Source organism: Elephas maximus, chromosome 3, assembly GCF_024166365.1.
Source record: "Elephas maximus indicus isolate mEleMax1 chromosome 3, mEleMax1 primary haplotype, whole genome shotgun sequence".
NCBI lineage: Eukaryota > Metazoa > Chordata > Mammalia > Proboscidea > Elephantidae > Elephas > Elephas maximus.
Window position 1 is genome coordinate 77,470,015 of NC_064821.1, and position 21,025 is coordinate 77,491,039.

General features: G+C 49.2%; 3 protein-coding genes across 6 annotated transcripts; 2 read left to right on the plus strand and 1 right to left on the minus strand.

The window, feature by feature from the left end:
* Positions 1 to 5,355: 5,355 nt before the first annotated feature.
* On the minus strand, positions 5,356 to 6,354 carry LOC126071301 (magnesium transporter protein 1-like). The gene has a single exon (XM_049875530.1). It carries the CDS (start codon positions 6,352 to 6,354, stop codon positions 5,356 to 5,358), a length of 999 nt encoding a protein of 332 aa, XP_049731487.1.
* A 1,659-nt stretch (positions 6,355 to 8,013) lies between these two features.
* On the plus strand, positions 8,014 to 11,897 carry TEKT2 (tektin 2). Of its 3 annotated transcripts, none has more exons than XM_049875933.1 (10): positions 8,014 to 8,140; positions 8,916 to 9,130; positions 9,215 to 9,340; positions 9,543 to 9,748; positions 10,291 to 10,434; positions 10,525 to 10,639; positions 10,826 to 10,933; positions 11,072 to 11,215; positions 11,370 to 11,449; positions 11,599 to 11,897. In XM_049875933.1, the coding sequence occupies exons 2-10, from the start codon at positions 8,975 to 8,977 to the stop codon at positions 11,810 to 11,812; spliced, it is 1,293 nt and encodes a 430-aa protein (XP_049731890.1). In that variant the 5' UTR covers positions 8,014 to 8,140; positions 8,916 to 8,974; the 3' UTR covers positions 11,813 to 11,897. The 3 variants fall into 3 exon arrangements, with proteins under 3 accessions (XP_049731890.1, XP_049731891.1, XP_049731892.1); XM_049875934.1 differs by having other exon boundaries at positions 8,919 to 9,130; XM_049875935.1 differs by lacking the exon at positions 11,370 to 11,449 and having other exon boundaries at positions 11,599 to 11,749.
* A 691-nt stretch (positions 11,898 to 12,588) lies between these two features.
* On the plus strand, positions 12,589 to 20,067 carry ADPRS (ADP-ribosylserine hydrolase). Of its 2 annotated transcripts, XR_007516591.1 has the most exons (7): positions 12,589 to 12,837; positions 15,936 to 16,032; positions 16,292 to 16,499; positions 16,642 to 16,826; positions 17,175 to 17,275; positions 17,867 to 18,590; positions 18,734 to 20,067. XR_007516591.1 is itself a non-coding variant. In XM_049878753.1 (6 exons), the coding sequence occupies exons 1-6, from the start codon at positions 12,624 to 12,626 to the stop codon at positions 18,157 to 18,159; spliced, it is 1,098 nt and encodes a 365-aa protein (XP_049734710.1). In that variant the 5' UTR covers positions 12,589 to 12,623; the 3' UTR covers positions 18,160 to 18,699. The 2 variants fall into 2 exon arrangements, 1 of the variants encoding a protein (XP_049734710.1); XM_049878753.1 differs by lacking the exon at positions 18,734 to 20,067 and having other exon boundaries at positions 17,867 to 18,699.
* The last annotated feature ends 958 nt before the right edge of the window (positions 20,068 to 21,025 follow it).

The window sequence follows — 21,025 nt, forward strand, 5'->3', positions numbered from 1 at the left end:
CCCACTAGCCTGAGACCAGAAGAACTAGATGGTGCCCGGCTACCACTTCCTACCACCCTGAGCGGGATCACAGTAGAAGGTCCTAGACAGAGTGGGAGAAAAACATAGAACAAAATTGAAATTCATAAAGACCAGACTTACTGGTCTGAAAGAGACTGGCAGAACTCTTGAGACTGTGGCCCTTAGACACCCTTCAAACCTGGAACTGAACCCACTTCCAGAGATCATCTTTCAGCCAAATAATAGGCCCATGAAGTGGATGGTAACACCCATAAGGAATGTGGTCCTCAGAACAATCAACCACAGGAGAGCAAAAGGACAAGAGTTCCCCAAAAACAAAATTTAGAAGGCAGGAGGGGGCAGGAAAGATGGGCAAATGGAAACAGGGAACTCAGGGAAGGAGTCATATTGAGGGGATTGCAACTGTCAAAAAAAATCTGTACAACTTGTTGAATGAGAAACTAATTTGCTCTCTAAACTTTCACCTAAACCACAATAAAATGTTCAAAAAAAAAAAAAAAGACATTGGGTGGAGGAGGCAAGAAGGCAGGTTTACAAACTCTGTTGTTAATTGCCATGGAATTGGCTCTGACTCGTGGCAGCCCATGTGCAGAGCGAAATGTTACCTGGTCCTGCACTGTCTACAAACTACCAGCAGGTAAAATAATTTAAGAACGGGTGAGGAAAAAACAAATGAACTGGCAGGATCTTCCCAGGCTCAAAAGTGAAAACACAACCCAGGTGTGATCTCCAAGAAAACACTGGACTAATAAGATTTTGAAAACCAGCTCTCAACTATCCTAACTATAACTTTAGATATATCACTTCCCTTCGTTATACAGTTCAAGTTATTGGACTAAAAGCAGAGATCTCAAATTGGCAGGCCAGTTTCGCCTGAGAATAACTGTTGTTTAAAGTATTTTTATTAGTTGCCAACATTTAAAACCTCAGAAGGTCTCACATAAAAATCCAGATGTCTGCTCTTAAAAAAAATGAGATCTGGCCCCCAGACCTTCCGTTGGCCCAGGACAGGAATCACTCCCAAAGCGGACTCTTCAGACAGGGATTGGACTGGACAATGGGATGGAGAGGGATACTGGTGAGGAGTGAGGTTCTTGGATCAGGTAGACACTTGAGACTGTTGGCATCTCCTGCCTGGAGGGGAGATGAGAGGGTGGAGGGGGTTAGAAGCTGGTGGAATGGACATAAAAAGAGAGTGGAGGGAGAGAGCAGGCTGTCTCATTAGGGGGAGAGCAATTGGGAGTATGTAGCAAGGTGTATATGGGTTTTTGTGTGAGAGACTGACTTGATTTGTAAACTTTCACTTAAAGCACAATAGAAGTTAAAAAAAAAAAAAATCTGACAACTCAGGACCAGTGTTCCTTCACAGCTGCCATCAGAGGAAGCTCAGTGGTGGCTGCCCCCTTTGGTGGGAAGGAGTTTCTCCACAGCTCCCACCCCTCTTTGCCTGCTCTGCCCACTCATTTTTTGTTTGCCACCGCTGGACTCGAACCCTGGTGGTGAGGTGAGGGATGCAAGAATCCCTTTGAGGACCTGCTCTTTGCCTGGGGATTATTCACTCCTTTAAAGCAATTCAGTCTGTTAAAAACATGTCCTTTTGTAATTTCCATTTACCACACCTATGTTCTCCAGTATATCAGAGAATTAAATCTCATCCCTTCTTGCTGTTACACATTCCCCATCCCAAGTCTTCTCCCAGCTATGTGTCCCCAGACTCTGTACAGCCCCGAAAGTACAGTTGGTGTTCCTGATGGATCTTGTTGCTGATACTAGGGAAGCACTAGGTAGCTTTCTGACAAATGTTGGTAGTAGGTATTTTTTTTTAAACCATGTGTGTCAATTGATACATTTGATAAACCTAAAGAGGATCACTCTTAACATTACCAAAAAAAAAACCAAACCCAGGGCCGTCGAGTTGATTCCAACTCATAGTCGGACCCTATAGGACAGGGTAGAACTGCCCCATAGAGTTTACAAGGAGAGCCTGGCGGATTCGAACTGCCGACCCTTTGGTCAGCAGCCGTAGCACGTAACCACTACACCACCAGGGTTTCCCACTCTTATGTTAGTCTTTACCAAATAACTACACTGGTATAGAAAAATTCAAGAAGCATTGATAATTTTACCCAAATTCATACAGTTAACTGGAGGAAATGTGTGTTACAGTGATACTAAGGCTGTGCTCAGAAAAATCATAGGGGCTGTAGTGTAGATAAGGGTAGCACCAGAAAAGGATCATGGTTATAGAAAAACCAAAAAAACAAAATCCATTGCCCTTGAGCCAATTCCAACTCATAGTGACCCTATAGTCAGAGTAGAACTGCCCCACACAGTTTTCAGGGAGCAGCTATTGGATTCAAACTGCTGACCTGGTTAGCAGCCGTACCTCTTAACCACTGCTCCATGGTTATATACACAGACTGAAATCAGCCTATTGCCCTGATTAATAAAATTTACTAGCCTTGGAGAGAACGAACCACCGATTATATTACAGTTCAACTGCTTGAACGTTTGTTTGTTCAGAGACAAAGGTGCTCAGAACACTAGACTTAAGCAGGCAGAAGTGAGGTGGCCATCTAAAGGCAACACCCCAAGGTGTTTATGCTGGTTGTTTTCTTGTGGGCCCATCTTGCAGTGTAAGTCTTCAGGTTTCAGTTGTCTGCCCATTTAACAAATTGCTCTGGGTTCCTGAGACTTGCATACCTTGCGAATGCCTTTAGGAGACTAGTTAGATTGATCTGTCAGTGCTAGAATAGGACATAATTATTTTTACAGTATTTGGTACAATGCTGTTTTAAGAAAACTGGAATTTAAAGCTTTATCCGTAGAAGATTCAGATTGCTTTCCTATGTTACGTTACTTTTGCTACTTCTATAATTTCTACAGTCTAAAAAGATCTCTGGGATGCCATTATAGAGTACTGCTTTCCTTGTACTTTTCTCTCTTAAAATATTTTCCTCTATTGATGATAATGCTTGGGTTCAAAATTTATTTATACAGACATGCATTAGTGGCTCCAGATTATTAAGCCTAGTATTCATCTGATTCTCAGCTGAAACAAAACTTTAATGAACGTTTTGCTGAATGGTTTTAGAAATAGGCCAATTCAAATGTACCTGAAACCACTAAATGTACAGTATTACTCTTTGCTATATAACATGTCTTGCTAAATGGAATTTGTACATTCAGTTGCTTGAAACAAAACAACGTAAGAAAGTTTTGATGCTGCACCAGACAGGATTTCAGTAGCATCCTCATTCAGATGGTTTTGGCTTGTATTTATCCAAAAATTAAGGTTGCTTAGCCATCTTTTTATGTATTTTGTTTTGCGAGTTTAATTTTTCTAATTTATTTTTGTACTTTTAGAAAGATTTTAGATCTGTGTTATCTCCTGCAATAGTATTTTTTTAAATATACTAAGAGATGTGAGAGACATGTCACTTAATAAGTTTGACTTTTGTCTACTTCACGCCTTTTAGATGTTAATTTGAAAATCTGCACAAAAGTTTAACACTTTGCTTTGATGCAGCAAAGCTACTTTCATTCATTTTAGCTGAGAAAGAGTGGACTTTGAAGATAAGTAGGGCAAATCATGTTGGGGTGAGAAATTATCTATCACCTGCAGCTGTGCTAGTTGAAGCAGCAGTTACTTCTCTCTACTAATGTGCTAATAATGAAGGAGCCCTGGTGGCGCAGAAGTTAAAGCACTTGGCTGCTAACCAAAAAGTCAGCAGTTGGAACCTTCAGCCACTCTGCTGGAGAAAGATGTGGCAATCTGCGTCCGTAAAGATTTACAGCCTTGGAAACCCTATGGGGCAGTTCTACTTTGTCCTATAGGGTCGCTATGAGTCGGAATCAACGGCAGTGGGGGTAATGTGCTAAATGGTTAACACACTGGGCTGCTAACAGAAAGGTTAGAGGTCGAGTCCACCCAGAGGCACCACGGAAGAAAGGTTTGGGGATCTACTTCTGAAAAATCAGCCACTGAAAACCCTGTGGAGCACACTTTTACTCTGACACACAGAGGGTTGCCATGAGTCAGAATCAACTTGATAGCAACATTTTTTTTTTTACTGTGCTATGCAAAACCAGTTAGCCTTTTTCAACCTTCAGGATATCAACATCCATTTATTTAGCCTGATCAAGTGCAAGACCAACAGAGAAGTAAGCTAGGAAAAAAATCCAGAGTTGAATTCCTCTGGAATAATGAATAAAAAATTGTCTAAAACGAGAAGGGTCAACTATTCCTACCTCCCCTCCAATTAAAAAAAAATTATAATTTGGGCAATTACAGCTAACTCCCTTGGCAAACAACTCATATAAAACTCAGTACCTTCCACTATACCTTGGAGGAGGGTTACTTGATCATAAATAGCTAAAACCAGTCCCAATTTAAGACAGAAATTAAACTAAATTGCTGTGACACTAAATTACTGTTGTTTGAAAAACATTTTCACAATCATAGTTCTTCTTGTATTCCCAAAATAGCAATTTACCAGAGAGAAAGGTAGAGTTTGGTTCAATAGTAAACCTCGATTTAAATCTTTGCTCTTAGAACCACATTAGTAGGCTGTTTAGGACTTGACTTTGATGATCTTCAGATGATAGAGGGAAGATAAAGGCAAAAAAAAAAAAAAAGGCTTTAAATTTGTACCTTGCTTTCCACTGAAGGGGGAAGAAAGGTTTTTAGGATGTTTGGTTATGCATTTTTGCATTTTGGAAATAACTTGACATTTTAGCATGCTCCTAAACAGAAAACTCTCTTTATACCTATTTTTCTCTTAGATTCCCCTAAATGGAAAGCAAACTCAAGTCAACATAGAAATAGGAAATACTATTTTGTTAGCTATGGGTCACCTGAAATGCAAGAAAAATAAGGAAAGGGAGTTTATCTGAAATCCTTCCAGAGAAAAGGTAGTTAACAATGGTGGAGAAATCGTAATCTGATGTTTAGTTTACAATACCTACAACTATCAAGAAGCCTAGTTGTGTAATTCAGTAGGAAAGACTAGCTAGGAGTAGTACTAAGTAGTACTATATTTGCTTCCAGGCGTTGGTACTCTAAATTAGATAAAAATTATACTCTCTAAGGATTTTAGTAGTTAGAATTCACAGGCTAGGTAATTTACTGAAAAGAGAAAATTGAGAAGAACAGAAGAGATCCATACCATACACTGCACAGAGTTTGAGTGGAAATGGCTTCTTATTATCAAGGCACTTGATGTCTCCTTTGGTTAAAAATTCATTTAAAAAGTGGAGTTCACATTTTTCTGTTTCTGTGCACACTTGTTGTTGTTCCAAATTTCTTCAGCGTTTGTATCTCTAGGACCCTTTTTAATCCATCAGAAACCTGTATGGATACCCACGTAGTTTAAATCGAAGCAGAGAGAGCAGCCAGCTGAAGAATATTACAACTAGACAGATACCAATCAGACACACCATCTTCCTCTTTACAACGTTCATTCTAGATGTGGCAGCTTTATCTAACAGCACCATTCCCAGGAAAACGCACATATTAAACAGGGCAATGATACATGTCTCTGCTACAAACTGAGAGTAACTCGCCCTGTGGATATAATGCATATGTCCCGTGCGAGGGTCCCTTTGAGCAAATGATGCTCCTTTTATATGAGCCCACATTTGACCAGATGTCATCACAGTTACAAAAGACAAACCTAATACTGCCCACAAAGTTTTGTTAAAAATAAACTCGCTCTTCAGTAAAGACACCAGTCCGCCAGTGAGCGCCAAAATCGTCCCCAACGTGAAGAGACCACCATCATTTGTAGGCTGGCTGATTCTGATGTTGACGTTTGTTCTCTCACCTACCCACTTAGCCATTTGCTCAGCTATGATACCCCTTCCTTCCAAATGATAAATATCATCTGATGTAAATTCCCTTTTCGCAGAAAAGTGGAGGAAATTTGGAACTGACACCACTTGGATCGTTCGAAAGACTTCAGGGCTTTGATCATAATCCACCATAGCAAAAAATATCCTGTTGGTGAATTTACTGGAATGTTGCCAGGAATTTGCCAAGATATGAAATTCTTCAGCAGCATGTTTGCACATCACACACTGTCTTAACTCGTGGAGAGCAGTAAACATCACAATCATAGAGTAGTTTCTTGGTGGTTCTAGTACAAAATGATAGAACATGGTGTCATTCATTCTTATCACTCTGTTTTTCTTGGTCCAATCCATCAGCTGGCTGACCTTTTCTGCTAACACCTTCTTCCCTTGGGCAGGATCTGAGGGAGCCCCGTGAGCCATGAGCAGCAGGGCCACCACCACAGTCAGAGGTATATGCCAAAGCCACCACAGCACTGCCATATTTTTTTACGTCTTTCTGTTATAAAATTTGTTTTAAGCATATAAACCAAAATGTGATAATTTCTTACAGCAATTAATTGATTCAAGACCTTTTTATCTGTCTTCTTGAATCCCGGTAAACATGATATTAGCAGCTATATCACAACCTCTTGTGGTTATGTCTCGTGTACCAAACATATATTCAAAAATACCAGATCAAACCAGTTGCCATGGAGCCAATTCTGACTCATAGTGACCCCATGTGTGTCGGAATAGAACTGTGCTCAATAGGGTTTTCAGTGGCTGAAAGTAAGAGTGCGAGGGCTTTCTTCCCAGCTGCCATTGGATGGATTTGAACTACCAAACACATAACTGTTTGTGCTACCTAGGGACTAAACCATATTTAGAGTTTATAAAATATTTCATGGGAAGAAAATGTTCTGGGATCAAGGATGTTTGAGAAATATTGTTCTAGCTTCCGTCTTTTGGCTGAGCTCTAGGCTAGCATTTCTGCCTGCTGTGCACCACCTGGACCTACCACAAGCACCTCAAATGTCTCAAAAGCTGTCAAACTCATCCTCCTCTTCCCCACCAAGCCTTTGGTTCTGTTCCTTTCTTCCCTCTGTTAAGGATCATACCATCCTACCAATCCCTGGGGTTTTAAAACTGAGGGACTCTTTTTGGACTCCTCTTTTTCTCTCATCCATCAAACCTAAGTTTGGCCTCTGGAGCCAGACTGCCTTGAGTTTGGATTCACGCTTTACCACTTGTTAGTTATGTGACCCTGGGCACGTCCCTCACTGATCTGTGCCTCAGTTTCCTCACCTGTAAAACGAGAATAGCTAATAGAACCCACCTCATGGAATAGTTGTGCAAATCTCTCAGAACCGGGCCAGGCCCGCGCGTTGGGAGTGTCATCCTGCCTTCCGCTCTACGTCCAGCGCCACCACTGGAGGCAGTGTGGGGTGTGACTTGAGAGAATGAGGACGTGGGGATCATACACACCTGGGTTTCTATCCCCGTGTTTTAGCAGTGTACCCTTTTGTTATCTGAAAAATAAGGATAATGCCTTCCTCGCCTATTAGCTATGAAAATTAAATGTTAACATATTTCCAATACCTAGAACTATAGGGTCGCTATGAGTCGGAATGGACTGGACGGCAACGGGTTTGGTTTTGGTAGCACAGTGTATTGGGCGATAAGGCACGGTTGAATTTTCTTTTTTTCCAAAGAAATAGGTGAATTTTGAGCAACCCTTCTAATACCCCAGTGACGTTCCCCAGGCTTGTACCCTCTACAAACACAATTATCGTTCCTTCTGTGTTTTCAAGCAGATGGATTGAATTGTCAAGTACAGGGTCAAAGGAGTATGTGTAAATAATATTAAACACATATACATTTCTTGAAGGATACCAGCTGGGGAGCCAAGCCGTAGCGGGAAATTTTGATTTTTTCTATGTGCTTCTGGTATTTTATCAGGTCGAGGCATGACTTTTCGCCAAAGTAAAAATGTTTAATGGTTAAATAAAATCAGTGCGCTACCCTTCCTCCTTACTCCTCACTCCCGCTCCTGCAGCCCCAGCCCCCACCCACTCCCGCTCTCTCCGCAGCCGCGCGGCCGCCGCCACGTTCCGGCCCCGAAAGCCTTCCTTCGCCGCCCCGCCCCGGCCCCGCCCCGCCGCGGCCCGGCCACAGGCCGCGGACGCCGGTTCCCGCTCGGGGAGAGGGGCGGTCGCCTAGCAACCAGAGGTGCTTAACAACAGAGGAGCCCAGCCAGGGGAGGCCGAAGTGCGAGCTGGGAAAGGAGGTAAGAGGACCAGGGGAGCGGGGGTGGCGGGGGGCTCACACTGAGGACGAGCTCCCTCCCTCCCTCCACCCGTCCCTCCCTCCCCCCGCCTTTTTCTGAGCCTGGGTGGGGTGTTCATTCAAACCAAAAACGATCATCCTGGGAGGAGCGCGTTAGGCTGGGCTCCTCCCACTGGAGGGCCCCTCACACACCTGCTCCTCCTTCCCCAAGAGAGGGCGGAGGTAGTGTGATGGACAGATGGGGAGGGGGGCAGCGGTACCCCGTCCCCGGTGCCAGATCTTATCCACCCTGCAAAACTAGTCTGTCCTTTGCCTGAGTGGAGAATAGGGTTCCTTCTCTTCTTAGATCCCCACAGGTTCTGCCCAGAGCTGGGGGAGTAGGGGGAGAAGCTCAGCAAGACTTGGTTGCTGGCAGTAGGGGTGGGAACTGAATTAAGGGCCCTTTTTCCTGCCAACCTAGCCTAAAAGTAACTCACCCTACCAGGCACTAGACACCCCCCACCCCATCCCCACCCCCCGCCAGACTCCATTATCCCTTTTCATCTATTCCAAGATCTGCAGGGTCCTGGGGTTTGTGTCTGTGAGTGGATGGGTGAAAGGAAACCTAGCTAATGCCTCACCCAAAGCTGAGTAAAGCAAGGGCTGTTCCCAAGGTTTCCTGCAGGAAGGTGGTTTTCGAGAAAAATGGACAAGAGCACTTCCGTTAGAGGGGGATATTTTATCTATAAAAGGATCTCCTGAATGGTCTGCTGAAGCCTTGTTTTTCCTCTCTCCAGCAGAAAGTGGGTGTCTTGAAACAGGCCTAGGGGTTTCTGACCCTTCTGGCCCCTGCACCATGACCACAGTTAGTGTCAAGCCGAGTCAGCGCTTCCAGCTGTCTGACTGGTACACCAATAGCTACCTGTTGTCCACCAATGCTGAGAGGCAGCGAGATGCTTCCCATCAGATCCGCCAGGAGGCCCGTGTCCTCCGCAACGAGACCAACAACCAGGTTGGGGGCTGGGGCCTAGTTGGGTGGGCTGAGGGATTGCCCCCAGTAACTGACACCCTCCTTATCTGACTCTGTCTCTTCCAGACCATTTGGGATGAACATGACAATAGGACTCGACTGGCAGAGAGGATTGATACTGTCAACCGGTGGAAGGAGATGCTGGACAAGTGTCTAACAGATTTAGATGCTGAGATCGATGCCCTGACACAGGCAGGGAGCCAGGGCTGGGTGCCAGGAGACATCGCTTCGAGGACCCCCACTCACTTACCCCTTCTGGGTCAAAGAACTCTTGATGGTCGTAATTGGTGGCATGTCCATCTGAGTCACTCACTGGCCCCTCTGCTAAAGTGGAGATGGGGGCTACTTTCCAATGCATGGCTCCACCAGTTTCCCTGTACCCTCTTTTTTCTAGATGAAGGAGTCAGCAGAGCAAAACCTGCAGGCCAAGAACCTGCCTCTGGATGTGGCAATTGAGTGCCTTACTCTGCGGGACCGTCGGCGAGACATTGATGTGGTGAATGACACTGTGGAAGATGAGCTGCACAAAGAGGTGGAGGTCATTGATGCCACCAAGAAGGCCTTGCAACAGAAGATTGACCAGGCATTCGAGCAGCTCTGGTAAGGGAGAGATGTGGCATTCAAATGTTCGCATGCACTTGGAGGACATGTGTCTTGAATGTGGAACATAGACATTGTGGAGAATGATTAACTGACTCTTGTCCTAGCTTTTGCCCTTCCTGCACCCATGGCAGACATCACTAATTGATCATAGCATTGTTTCCACTACCTGGACATGGTCTCAGAATACTTCTCACAACCCTGCTCTAGGCAGCCATTATGAACTGATTGGAAGCAGTATGTGAGATGAAGCCTATTTGCTACCACCCCTGAGTACTTTATTGTGTGTGTGTGTGCGCCTTCGTGAATGTAGCTACATAACTGTACGCCAGTGGGTATGTGCAATCACTTGGGTGTCATTATTTTGTCATGGGAAGCTCATCCAGCTGTGTTGGTCTTTGTCCCAACGAAGCAGCAGCTTCACTGACTTCTGCTAGGAAGGGTCATCCCAGATTCCATCACTCAGTGTCCCTTAAATACAATAGGGTCTGCACCCTGGGGCCTTGGGGGATGGTTTCTGATTATGTCTGCCCCTTCCCCAGCCTCCTACAGGAAGTCCGACAGCAGCTTAACTGTGATCATCGGGGCAAAATGGAGACACTGGAGATTGACAGAGGTTGCCTCTCTCTCAACGTCAACTCTCCAAACATCTCTCTGAAGGTCAATCCTACACGCATCCCCAATGGGTAAGAAGAATGTTTCATCAGTCTCTCCTCCTCCCACCACCCACTCACAGGCCATACCCTTGTGACCCCATTATTCCTTGCCACCTGCAGCTCCTCCACACTCCAGCAGTGGGATGACTTCAGTCAATTCAGCAAGAATCGAGCAGAGGCTGAGATGAAAGCAGCCATAGAGCTGAGGGAGACCATAGCCCTAACTATTGCTGAGGTGACTGACCATTACCCACCCCTACTCCTCCACAGCTAATACGGTGGCAGGATGGCCCAAGTGTGCACTCAAGCCCTTATTCTTTGTTCCCTGTTGGCCATGTGGCACCACTTCCCCTCACTTGAACAGTATCCTCAGATGACCATGAGCTTATACTCTCCTCTTGCCCTATTTCCTGTCCTTCAGACCAATAATGAACTTGAAGCCCAGAGGGTTGCAACAGAATTTGCCTTCAGGAAGCGACTTCGGGAGAGGGAGAAAGTGTACAGTGAGCTCAGGTGGCAAGAGAAGAATGTGAGCTTTTGTGTAATCTCCCGGGGTCTGGAGTTCCTTCAGTGGGATGGGGCACCCGATACCCTGCCAAGAAGCCCTGGATTCAGTGCACCATGGTGGGTTCGGCTGGTGGAGACCCAGTCACTCTGTCCCCTGCAGACCTTGGAGGAGATTGCCGAGTTGCAGGAGGACATCCGGCACCTAGAGGAGGATCTGCGGAGAAAGTTTCTGAGCTTGAAGCTGTCACATACCCGGCTGGAGTCCAGAAGCTACCGGCCCAACGTGGAACTCTGCCGAGATCAGGTGAGAGGGTATTCCAATGGGCACTGGCCTCCTTGCTATGCTTTGCTCAGGATCACCCTCTACTACATATTCTTGATGGGGTAAGGGTGCTGGGATGGGCAGCACCCAGGCCTATGGTGGACTTTAAACTCCCAACCTGCCCCACTGCCTCCAGGCACAGTATGGCCTCACCGACGAGGTTCACCAGTTAGAGGCAACCATCAGTGCCCTGAAGCAGAAGCTGGCACAAGCACAGTAGGTTTGAGGAGTGGGCGGGAGGGGCAGGGAGACGCCTTCCACTCATGGCTTGATGTTTTCCTTGAGTTTTAGCTCCCTGACTGAAGCCTGGTGGCTCCAGCCAAAACCTCCCAGCTTTATGTAAATTATGAATGCTTCCTCCCCAGGGATGCTCTAGATGCCCTACACAAGCACCTGGCCCGGCTGCAGGCTGACATCGCCTGCAAGGCCAACTCCATGCTGTTGGACACCAAGTGCATGGACACCCGTCGGAAGCTGACAGTGCCAGCTGAGAAGTTTGTGCCTGAGGTGGACACCTTCACCCGCACCACAAACCGCACCCTGAGTCCACTCAAAAGCCGCCAGCTGGAGCTGGCCTAGCCTCAAGGGGGTAGTGGGAGAGGGAGGTTGGGTGGGAAAGGAAGAGAGAGGGGAGAGAGACTGAAATTAATAAATGCTCCAGACTGTTCCCTGCTACTCAGCATGTAGCCAGCAGGGAGTGAGAGGGTGCCTGGTCCCCCTGTGTATAAAAATATGGAGGAGCAAAAATGGGGACTATCACTCCCCAAGCGCCATGTTCCAAATCCAACTCCTTCCCCTCCTCTCAGGGAACCCCCTTCTGGGCTAGGTCAGCACCCCGTGGGTCCTAGCAGCACTCCTCCCCAGCTCTGCCCCAACTGGCCAAAGCTGCAAACTTCCCAGCCCTTTTGATGCCTACGGTAGGCCCAGTGGGGGCTAGGGTCGCAAAGGGAGGGTATGGGTGGAGGGGGGAAGGCCTGAGTAGGGGCCGGGGACTAGGGCTGCCATGGGACGGAGTGGGGCTAGGGAGTCAGGGGTGCACCGGACACATAGCGAGGCTTTGGAAAATCAGGACGCCATGCCCACCCCTTTAGTGGCCGTCCCGGCCCGCTGAAACGCCGTTTACAGGCGGCGAAGATGGGGACCAAAGGCCGAGGCCTGGCCGAAAAGAAATCTCGCAACCAGAGCTCAGAGGGTGGCTGCGGATCCGATCCACGTTACACACAAACGCTGGAGCTCCGCGGCGCCGCGACTCCGGGCCGCTAGGCGGCGCTGTGGGCGGGGGAGCGGCGCTGAGGCTCCAGGCCACTGGGAGGCGCTGTGGGGCCCGAGGGTGGGGGCGCCATGGGGGGCACGCCGACGGCACCGGAAGTGGTGAGTGGCCCGCGCTCGGATGGCGGCGGCGGTGGCGATGACGGCCGCGGGCTGCGGGGCGGCTGGGGCAGCCCGCTCCCTCTCCCGCTTCCGAGGCTGCCTGGCTGGCGCGCTGCTCGGGGACTGCGTGGGCGCCTTCTACGAGGCGCACGACCCCGTCAGCCTGACGTCAGTCTTGAGTCACGTGCAGAGCCTGGAGCCGGACCCCAGCACTCCCGGCAGCGCGCGGACAGGTGGGCGGGCTGGGCGCACAGGGGGCGAGCACCGCCCGCTGGGTGGCAGGGCCCCGGAGGGACACAGGGGCCACGGGGGGCCGAGAAGCCCTCTCGGGGAGGCAGGCGGAACCGGGGCCGGGCGAGCCAAGGAGTGGGAGAGACGCCAGGGTGCGAATGAGATGAGGCTGGCGAGGGCCAAACCACCAAACCAAACCCAGTGCCGTCGAGTCGATTCCGACTCATAGCGACCCTGTAGAGCAGCACCGGGCAAATCCTGGATGACCCGCAGGCACCTCGGACTCAGGGTGTCTAAATCGTTTTTACACGTGCCTCCAGAAACCTGCCCCCGAACGTTCCCCAGCTCGGGGAATGGCAACAACATCTCAATTGTGCAAGCCGGAAACCTGGGTGTCATTCCCCTGAATTGGGCGTGGTCCAATGTACACTGCACGCCCCGGGCAGATTTTACCTCAGTTCTCTACAGTCGTTACGCCACCAGTCCATTCTCCACATGGCAGAGAATGCTCATTACAAAAGATAAAGCTGACCGTTTTATCGGCATGGAATTCTGCAGCGATTTCCCATTATCCTTAAGACACAGCCAAATTCTTTAACAGGCCCTCTTTTGTGTCTCCAATTGAATGTTACGCTACCCTTCCTTGGTCTTGCTTTCTGCCCTTCAGTTAGTTCCTCCTCGCACCATGCTTCCTCTAGTCCCAGTCCTTTGGATGTGCGGTACCTCTGCCTATACAGCTGTCTCCCTTATCCTTCCCCCTCGCATAGTAAACTCATCACCCCACTCTCAGCTCAAGTGTCATGTGTGAGGTAAAACAGGATCTGATTCTGATTGGAGAACATGTGGGATGGTAAGATAAAGGGGCCAGAGTCTGTACCCTGGAGAACATCAATAGTTAAGAGGGAAGTAGAGTAGGAGTAATAGGAGCTAAGAAAAGAAACGATTTGAGAGATGAGAATCAAGAGAGGGGTATCAAGAAGGTCAGAAAAAAGAATTTCAGGATGAAGACACTGGTCACTGGTGGCATGCTACAAAGAAATGCAGTAGGGGGAAGTCTAGATTTAGAAAAAGCATTTTCAGATTTCAGTGGGCTAAAGAGGAAATGGAAAATGAGAAAAAAGAGTACAATATGGTATGAAGGGAAGGGGAGAGATGAGCTGTAGTTGAGGTGAAGATAGGGTGGAGGGATAGTTTTTAATTTGATTTTAGATTTAATGCTAAGATGAGGAAAACAGCATGTTTTAGGTTGGGAGGTATTTTAGGATCCTTTGGATGAAAGTGACAGAAAACTCAACTCAAAATGGCCTAGGCAAAAAAAAGGGAACATACGGAAACCATAGTGATAAAGAGCTACGGCTGCTAACCAAAAAGTTGGCAGTTCGAATCCACCAGACGCGCCTTGGAAACACTATGGGGCAGTTCTAGAGGGTCGTTATGAGTCAGAATTGACTTGACGGCAATGGGTTTGTTTTTTTTTTTTTTTGGTTTTTATGGACTGATCTAACAGAGATAAGTCCAGCTTCAAAACCAGTTGCCCTTGAGTTGACTCTGACTTGTGGCAACCCCATGTGTGTCAGAGTAGAACTGTGCTCCATAGGATTTTCAATGGCTCATTTTTCAGAATTAGATTTCTAGGCCTTTCTTCTGAGGTGCCTCTGGGTGGACTCAAACTTCCAACCTTTCATTTTGCTGAGTGCATCAACTGTTTGTACCACCCAGGGACTCGAGGTCTGGCTTCAACCAGAGCTGACCCCAGGGGCTCAAATCATGTCCTCAAGACTCAGCTCCTGTCCATTGCTTAGATCTGTTTGGGTCGGCTGCACTCACCAGCAGACACTTCTCATGGGGTGGCCCCCAGCAGCTCTTGCCTCAGCAACACCAGCAGAGGAAGAGTTTCTCTTGGCAGTAGTCCTGACAAAAATCCCAAATCAAGTCTCACTGGCTTGGCTTAGGTCGTATGTTCATTCATGAACTAGGGAATGGGTGTGCTATTTGGCCAGGTTGAAGGTGGGGATCAGCTCCACTGAGAATAGTAGATAATTGGTTCATTGCCCAAAATCAGAGTGCAGTGGCCAAACAAAGGGGGACTGGGTGCTACTCCACTGCAAAGGGAAAGGTTGAGGATAGAGAAGAGATGGGGCAGAGGTGGAAGGAAGAAGGTCCCGGGGAAATGAGCAGGGGTGGGCTTCACCTTGGACTGAAAGGAAGACTAGAGAGTGCCGCTGTGGCTAAGATACCTGGTAGCCTCTCTTCCTAGGGAAGGAGGAGGTGGAGACTGCCTAAGAGTGAGAAGGGGAGGGTGAAGTTAGGGGCTTGAGATACATGGAGAGATGGCAGAATGGGGAATGTGAGGAATGGGAAAGGGGGCTCACTGGGGAATCTGTTTCATTTATTGTAACCATCTCTTCAGAGAAGACCAAATCCCTGTCCCTAGAAGGGTTTAGACTGAGAAGTCACAAAATAACCAGTGGGGCTGGCTGTGTTAGGAGTGCCAGATCAGTGTTCACAGGCACTCAGAGGAAGGAGACGGGGTAGGATGGTGGGAGGAGAGCAGCGGCAGCTGGGAAGGATTTGACCCAAGCTCCAAGATTGGTTCTTGGGATGGGGCAGCAGTGGAATGGAAGAAGGAAGGGGCTAGACTGGGTGGGGCTTCAAATGTCAAGGCAGTGAGTTTAGACCTCATCCTGAAGGCAACAGCCAGCTATTTTGAGCAGGAGAGTGAGATGGATAGTGATATTCTACCCTCAGGAAGAGTTTTCTGGCTGAACGTGGAAGTTGGGTTGGAGGGTGGGGTATGTGCAGGGGAGTTGAGAGGCTGTCGGCATAGCCCGAGCAGGCCGTATTAAGGCTGGAGCTGCAGTGATGGCAGCCAGAGGGGATGAGAGGTTTTCCTTCCAAAATCAGCAGGACGCGGAGACTGACTCAGAATAAGGAATTGCTGAAAACTCAAAGGCCTAGAGCCCCAGAAACAATGGGAGTGAGAGGCTGACTTAAGGTCATTTTAGATGTGGTAACTTTAAAAGGAATAAGCAGGGGTCCCAAGCCTTCACCCCCACAGCCCTGCAGCTCACTCTCACACACCCCCACCCTTTCCCCACAGAAGTATTATACTACACAGATGACACAGCCATGGCCCGGGCCCTGGTGCAGTCCCTGCTGGCCAAGGAGGCCTTCGATGAGGTGGACATGGCTCACAGGTGAGGGCAGGTGACCCTGGGGTAAGTCAAAGTCATTGCTCCCCTTGATCAGAGCACTGATGTCCATGCACGTGTGGGATCCCCACCCTCAGCACACTTTCTAGGGCTGATGCTTCCCAAGCCAGACATGGTAGCACAGCTGGTACAGGGTCCTAAGCACCCCAAGGCTTCCTCTGTTCCTAAACCAGCCCAGTCTCCTGTCTTCCAACCCTGAGAGCTATGTAGTAAACCCCAACTCCGTTTCCCTTTTCTCCCCCAGGTTTGCTCAGGAGTACAAGAAGGACCCTGACAGGGGATATGGTGCTGGAGTAATCACTGTCTTCAAAAAGCTCCTGAGCCCCAAGTGCCACGATGTCTATGAGCCTGCCCGGGCCCAGTTTAATGGGAAAGGCTCCTACGGCAACGGGGGTGCCATGCGGGTAGCTGGCATATCCTTGGCCTATAGCAGTGTCCAGGACGTGCAGAAGGTACTCAGGGCTGGGCCTGCCCCTCCCTCCCTCCCTCTCTCCCTCCCTCCCTCTCTCCCTCCCTCCCTCCCTCCCTCCCTCTTTTCTGCAGCAGGCACAGGTTCTGTGACAGTGGGTTTTGCCGCCACCGTCTTTTCCCTAGTTTGCCCGGCTCTCAGCCCAGCTGACACACGCCTCCTCCTTGGGTTACAACGGTGCCATCCTGCAGGCCCTGGCTGTGCACCTGGCTTTGCAGGGTGAACTGTCCAGTGAGCACTTCCTGGAGCAGCTCCTGAGCCGCATGGAAGAGTTGGAGAGTGATGCCCAGTCCCTCTCGGATGCCAGGGAGTGAGTACTGGTGGAGGCAGGGCTGGAAGACTTGAGTGCACACGTGTGGTGGCAGGAAAGCCTGTGGCACTGCCACAAGGCTGAAACCTGTTCTTCAGTTGCAGATTCTAGGGAGCCCTGGGAAGAAGCTGCTCTGCCTTGGCTGTCAAGGCTCTTGGTCCCAGAGAATACCAGCCTGCTCACACCTAGCCCTCTCTTGCTTCTTCCCCTGTCAGGACAGCCCACCCTTCTGCCCGGGATGGGGGCAGCCTGTCCGCATCCACCTCACCCTCACACACAGCCCTTCCTTCCCCCGCATCTCCACCCTGCTGGCTCTGACCTTGCTGACATCTGTCCCCACACTCCCAGGTTGGGCATGGAGGAACGTCCCTACTCCAGTCGACTGAAGAAGATTGCAGAGCTTCTCGAGCAGGACTCTGTGACAAGAGAGGAAGTGGTGGCTGAGCTCGGTGGGTAGACCCTGATCAATTTGCTCCCCACCTGCCATCCTCAGGGTTAGACTTGGGCTTAGGAAGGGGAAGGGAACATGGAGTCCCTCCAGCCATCACGTTTTTGCCCTGGGCTGACATGACAGAGCCATGGTCTACAGGGATGTGAGCACAGTGCCTTCTTGCTCTGGGCTACTTGATTTTTAGCCTTTCAGACATGGCAGCATGTGCCACCAGTTTTTATAGCTAGTATTGGTAACTGGTGATTTGAGCACTTTCACTGTGTGCTGGGCACTCGGCAGAATGCTGTACATCTGTGATCTCACAGAATCCTGATAGCAGCCCTGCAAGAGTTACTAGCTTTACTCACTACTCACTCTACCCTGAGGAGGAATCAAATCCAAGATACAGGAATCTCGGTGATTTAAGTAACTTTCCCAGTCACACGGCCCAGGTGGTAGAGTCAGGATTTGAACCCAAGGAGTTGTAACTCTAGAGCCTGTGATCTTAATCACAGCCCAGCTTGAAGCTGAAAGTCTTAACTTGGGGCAAGTGGCAGGAAGTCTGGGGCATAGGGTGTAAGTCAAGTCCCCACAATCTGGCTTCCCACAGGGAATGGCATTGCTGCCTTTGAATCTGTGCCCACTGCCATCTACTGCTTCCTGCGCTGCATGGAGCCCGACCCTGAGATACCCTCTACCTTCAACAACCTCCAAAGGACTCTCATCTATTCCATCTCACTTGGTGGGGACACAGACACCATTGCCACCATGGCTGGAGCCATTGCTGGCGCCTACTACGGGATGGAACAGGTGTCAGAGAGCTGGCAGCAAAGCTGTGAGGGCTATGAGGAGACAGACATCCTGGCCCAGAATCTGCACCGGGTCTTCCAGAAGAGTCTGTGAGGGCCATAGCTGCTCGGCTCTGCCATGGTCAGCAGGACCAACTACAGATTGAATTGGAAACCTTGAGGTTCCTCGGCTTGGCTCCCCTGCCTCAGTCTTCCTGAGGGCACCATTGGGCCTGGAGTCTCTGGACACCGTTGGACAGTGCAGGAGGGCGGGGTGCCTCCCTGGTGCTGCGTTCCTGGTTTGCTGCAGAGCCTAAGGGCTCTTCCCAGTGCCTGAGCCAGAAGACATGGGGAACCAGGGCAGTTTTTATTTTGGAGGAATACTTCCAGCGTTCCCTTTTATCTAGGATATGGAATTTAAGGAGGTGAAAATGGTCTGCGGTAGCATCATTTCTCCCTATTGGGTTCTAGACAGTTTGCCAGAAAGCCTGTCTTTGACTGGACAGGACCCCCGAGGCAGCACATTTGTATGGACCAAGGACACAGGTACGTGCATCTAGCTGATGTAGGTACACACCTGGCCCTTGGCTTTGTGGGTTTAATAACAGCTTCCAGTGGAAGTCACTGAGCAATAAACACTTCTTGGTAAATCCCACCACTGTTGCCCATGTTTCTCCCTCCCTGAATAGATTCCTCAGTGAAGACTGACTCCTCAAGCTACTACCTCCCTGTCTGTGCTGTGCTGCCCCAGGAGCTACGAACCCAAGACAGTGAGCTGCTGTTGTCAAGGCAGATTCCTCCAGGAGTTTCTCCAGCTTTTGGCATTACGTGGCCAGGAAGGGCAGAGCAGGCATGATTTGGTGGTGTTTCCAGTTGGAGAGCACTCAGAGTGGCCCAGGAAGCTGGGCCAAGTCCTTTGCTGGAACAGTGGATAGGAACAGGCCAGATTTCCCTCCTCTCAGAACGGGCATCATCATAGGCTGCTCCCCAATTAGGACCCAGGCCCAGCTGTGCCAGGAAGGGAACCCTGTAAAAGATGGCAGAAGGAGCCTTCTGTCATCACCTTTTGGGTGGGGAGGGCACATTCCCTCAGAATGCCTTGGGTGGACTGAATGCTGTATGCCTCATTCTATATCTTGGGCTCCAGTTAAGGCCTTGCCCCGTAAGGAAGTTTTGCACAGCATCCATTTTGAGAAAAGGAAAATTGGAAGGGAGGGGACGCATCCCCTCAAGCTGTGAGGATACTTTGCGAGCGTTCTTCTCTGCCTCCATGGAAGAGAGAAGCTGGGCAGCTCTGCAGCTAGCCTGAGGCTTCAGGACTGCCCTGCAGGCCTGCTTTCAGCCAGGTTGGGGCGCACCACAGGTCTGCTGCCCCAGCTCCTCAGAGCCAGAGGTATCCCTGGGCAGGCTGTGGAACAGGTGCTTTTGGCCCTGGACAGCTCCCCCAGGCCTGTCTTCAGCATTGGGCCTGGCGTAGCTCTGCCCTCAGAGTCATGATTTCATTCATAATTTGTATCCCATGTTGAAACTTGGCCTTGGGATCCTGAGCCAGCGGTCATGCTCCACTACCCCTGAGAGCTTGCAGGAATGTCCCAGGGAAGATTGATCAGTCTCCCCCAGCTCCTGCCGCGGCCTGCCTTCGGTTTGTTAAAGTGCCTTTCAGCATTTATTTGGTGCAGAGCCTTGGCAGCTTGGGAGCATAGAGCACGTCTGATGTGGTGGTGACAGAACCCAAGGTTGGGAGCTGCTGAGGAACACACGCTCCTGAGAGGGGCTACAGCAAGACCTGGAGAACTCCCCAGGCGCCAGGAAGTCCAGAGGCTTGGGCGCCCCCTGCGTGGAGCCATGGCAGCACGGCGCTGTTTTATACAACAGGTTTTATTGAGGTTGTGTCAATATAGTCAGTATTGTTTCTTTTCAAAAAGAAGCCCCATTTTCTTGGATTCCCGAGTGCATTTTTCCCCCATCTGCTGTGACACTACACTTCCTAAACCAGGTTAGAAATGAAATTACTAACAGCAAACATTTAAACCTTAATCTTAAAAAAAAAATTTAAGAATCAGAATATAAAAACGCACAAGGTAATGTAGTTTTCATAGTTAAAACCTGACAAGTTTATCAAAGCTAGTCAGTTAAGTGGGCATCTGAAACTAAGATGCCCTAAACATTTAGGAAACACCAGCCATCCCTCCTTAAAGTCTTCAAGAATGAAACTTGGAAGAGGCTCAACTTTGTGACACAGCCTGTGTGTGTACATGTCTGTGTGTCTCCTGGTACCTTCCTTGACCCCCTGGGCTCGCACTGGAAGCTGGTTGATTGCTGCCAATCAGAAACCCTAACAGGTCAGATTCTGGTGGCTTTGACCTAGGGGAGCAGGAAGTTGAACAAGGGACCCCCACTAGGTATATGGTTTGAGACTTTCCTTATCCAGTTCTTTTGGGTGTTTGGGAGTAAGAAACCTACCAGGAATCCCAGCCAATACCTTTTCTTAAAGTGTCACTTGGCCAGGTTTGGGTTTTCATTTCTCCTTTTGTTGAAAGTTAAGGTGAGCACTCAAATAGCCTGCTGTATTTGGAGAAGTGGGGAGGGATGGGGGACTGGCAAGGGGCCTGAGGGAGCCACAGCTTAGCCTGTCAAAAGCAGTCACGCTCCATTTTCAACAGGGACAGTTTGGAGTTGGCCAGATTGTAGAAGATCACATACAGAATGACCCAAGTTCACACCTGGTATAGGGAAGTGGGCTGGCTTGGCAGGGACAAAGCCTTGAGCCACTGGGAAACTGACCATCCTTGCATCCATCCCCCAGCACTAATCTCAGCTTGATCCACTGAGAGCTAGAATTAGGCACTGAGGGGATGGGAGCAGGATCCTGTCTGTCTCCAGCAGGGGAGCACTACTTTGGGAAAATGGCAGAAGCATCCAGAGCCAACCCATTCCAAAGGGGTCTGTTGGCACCCTTCCTCTCCAAGCCCTAGCCTCCT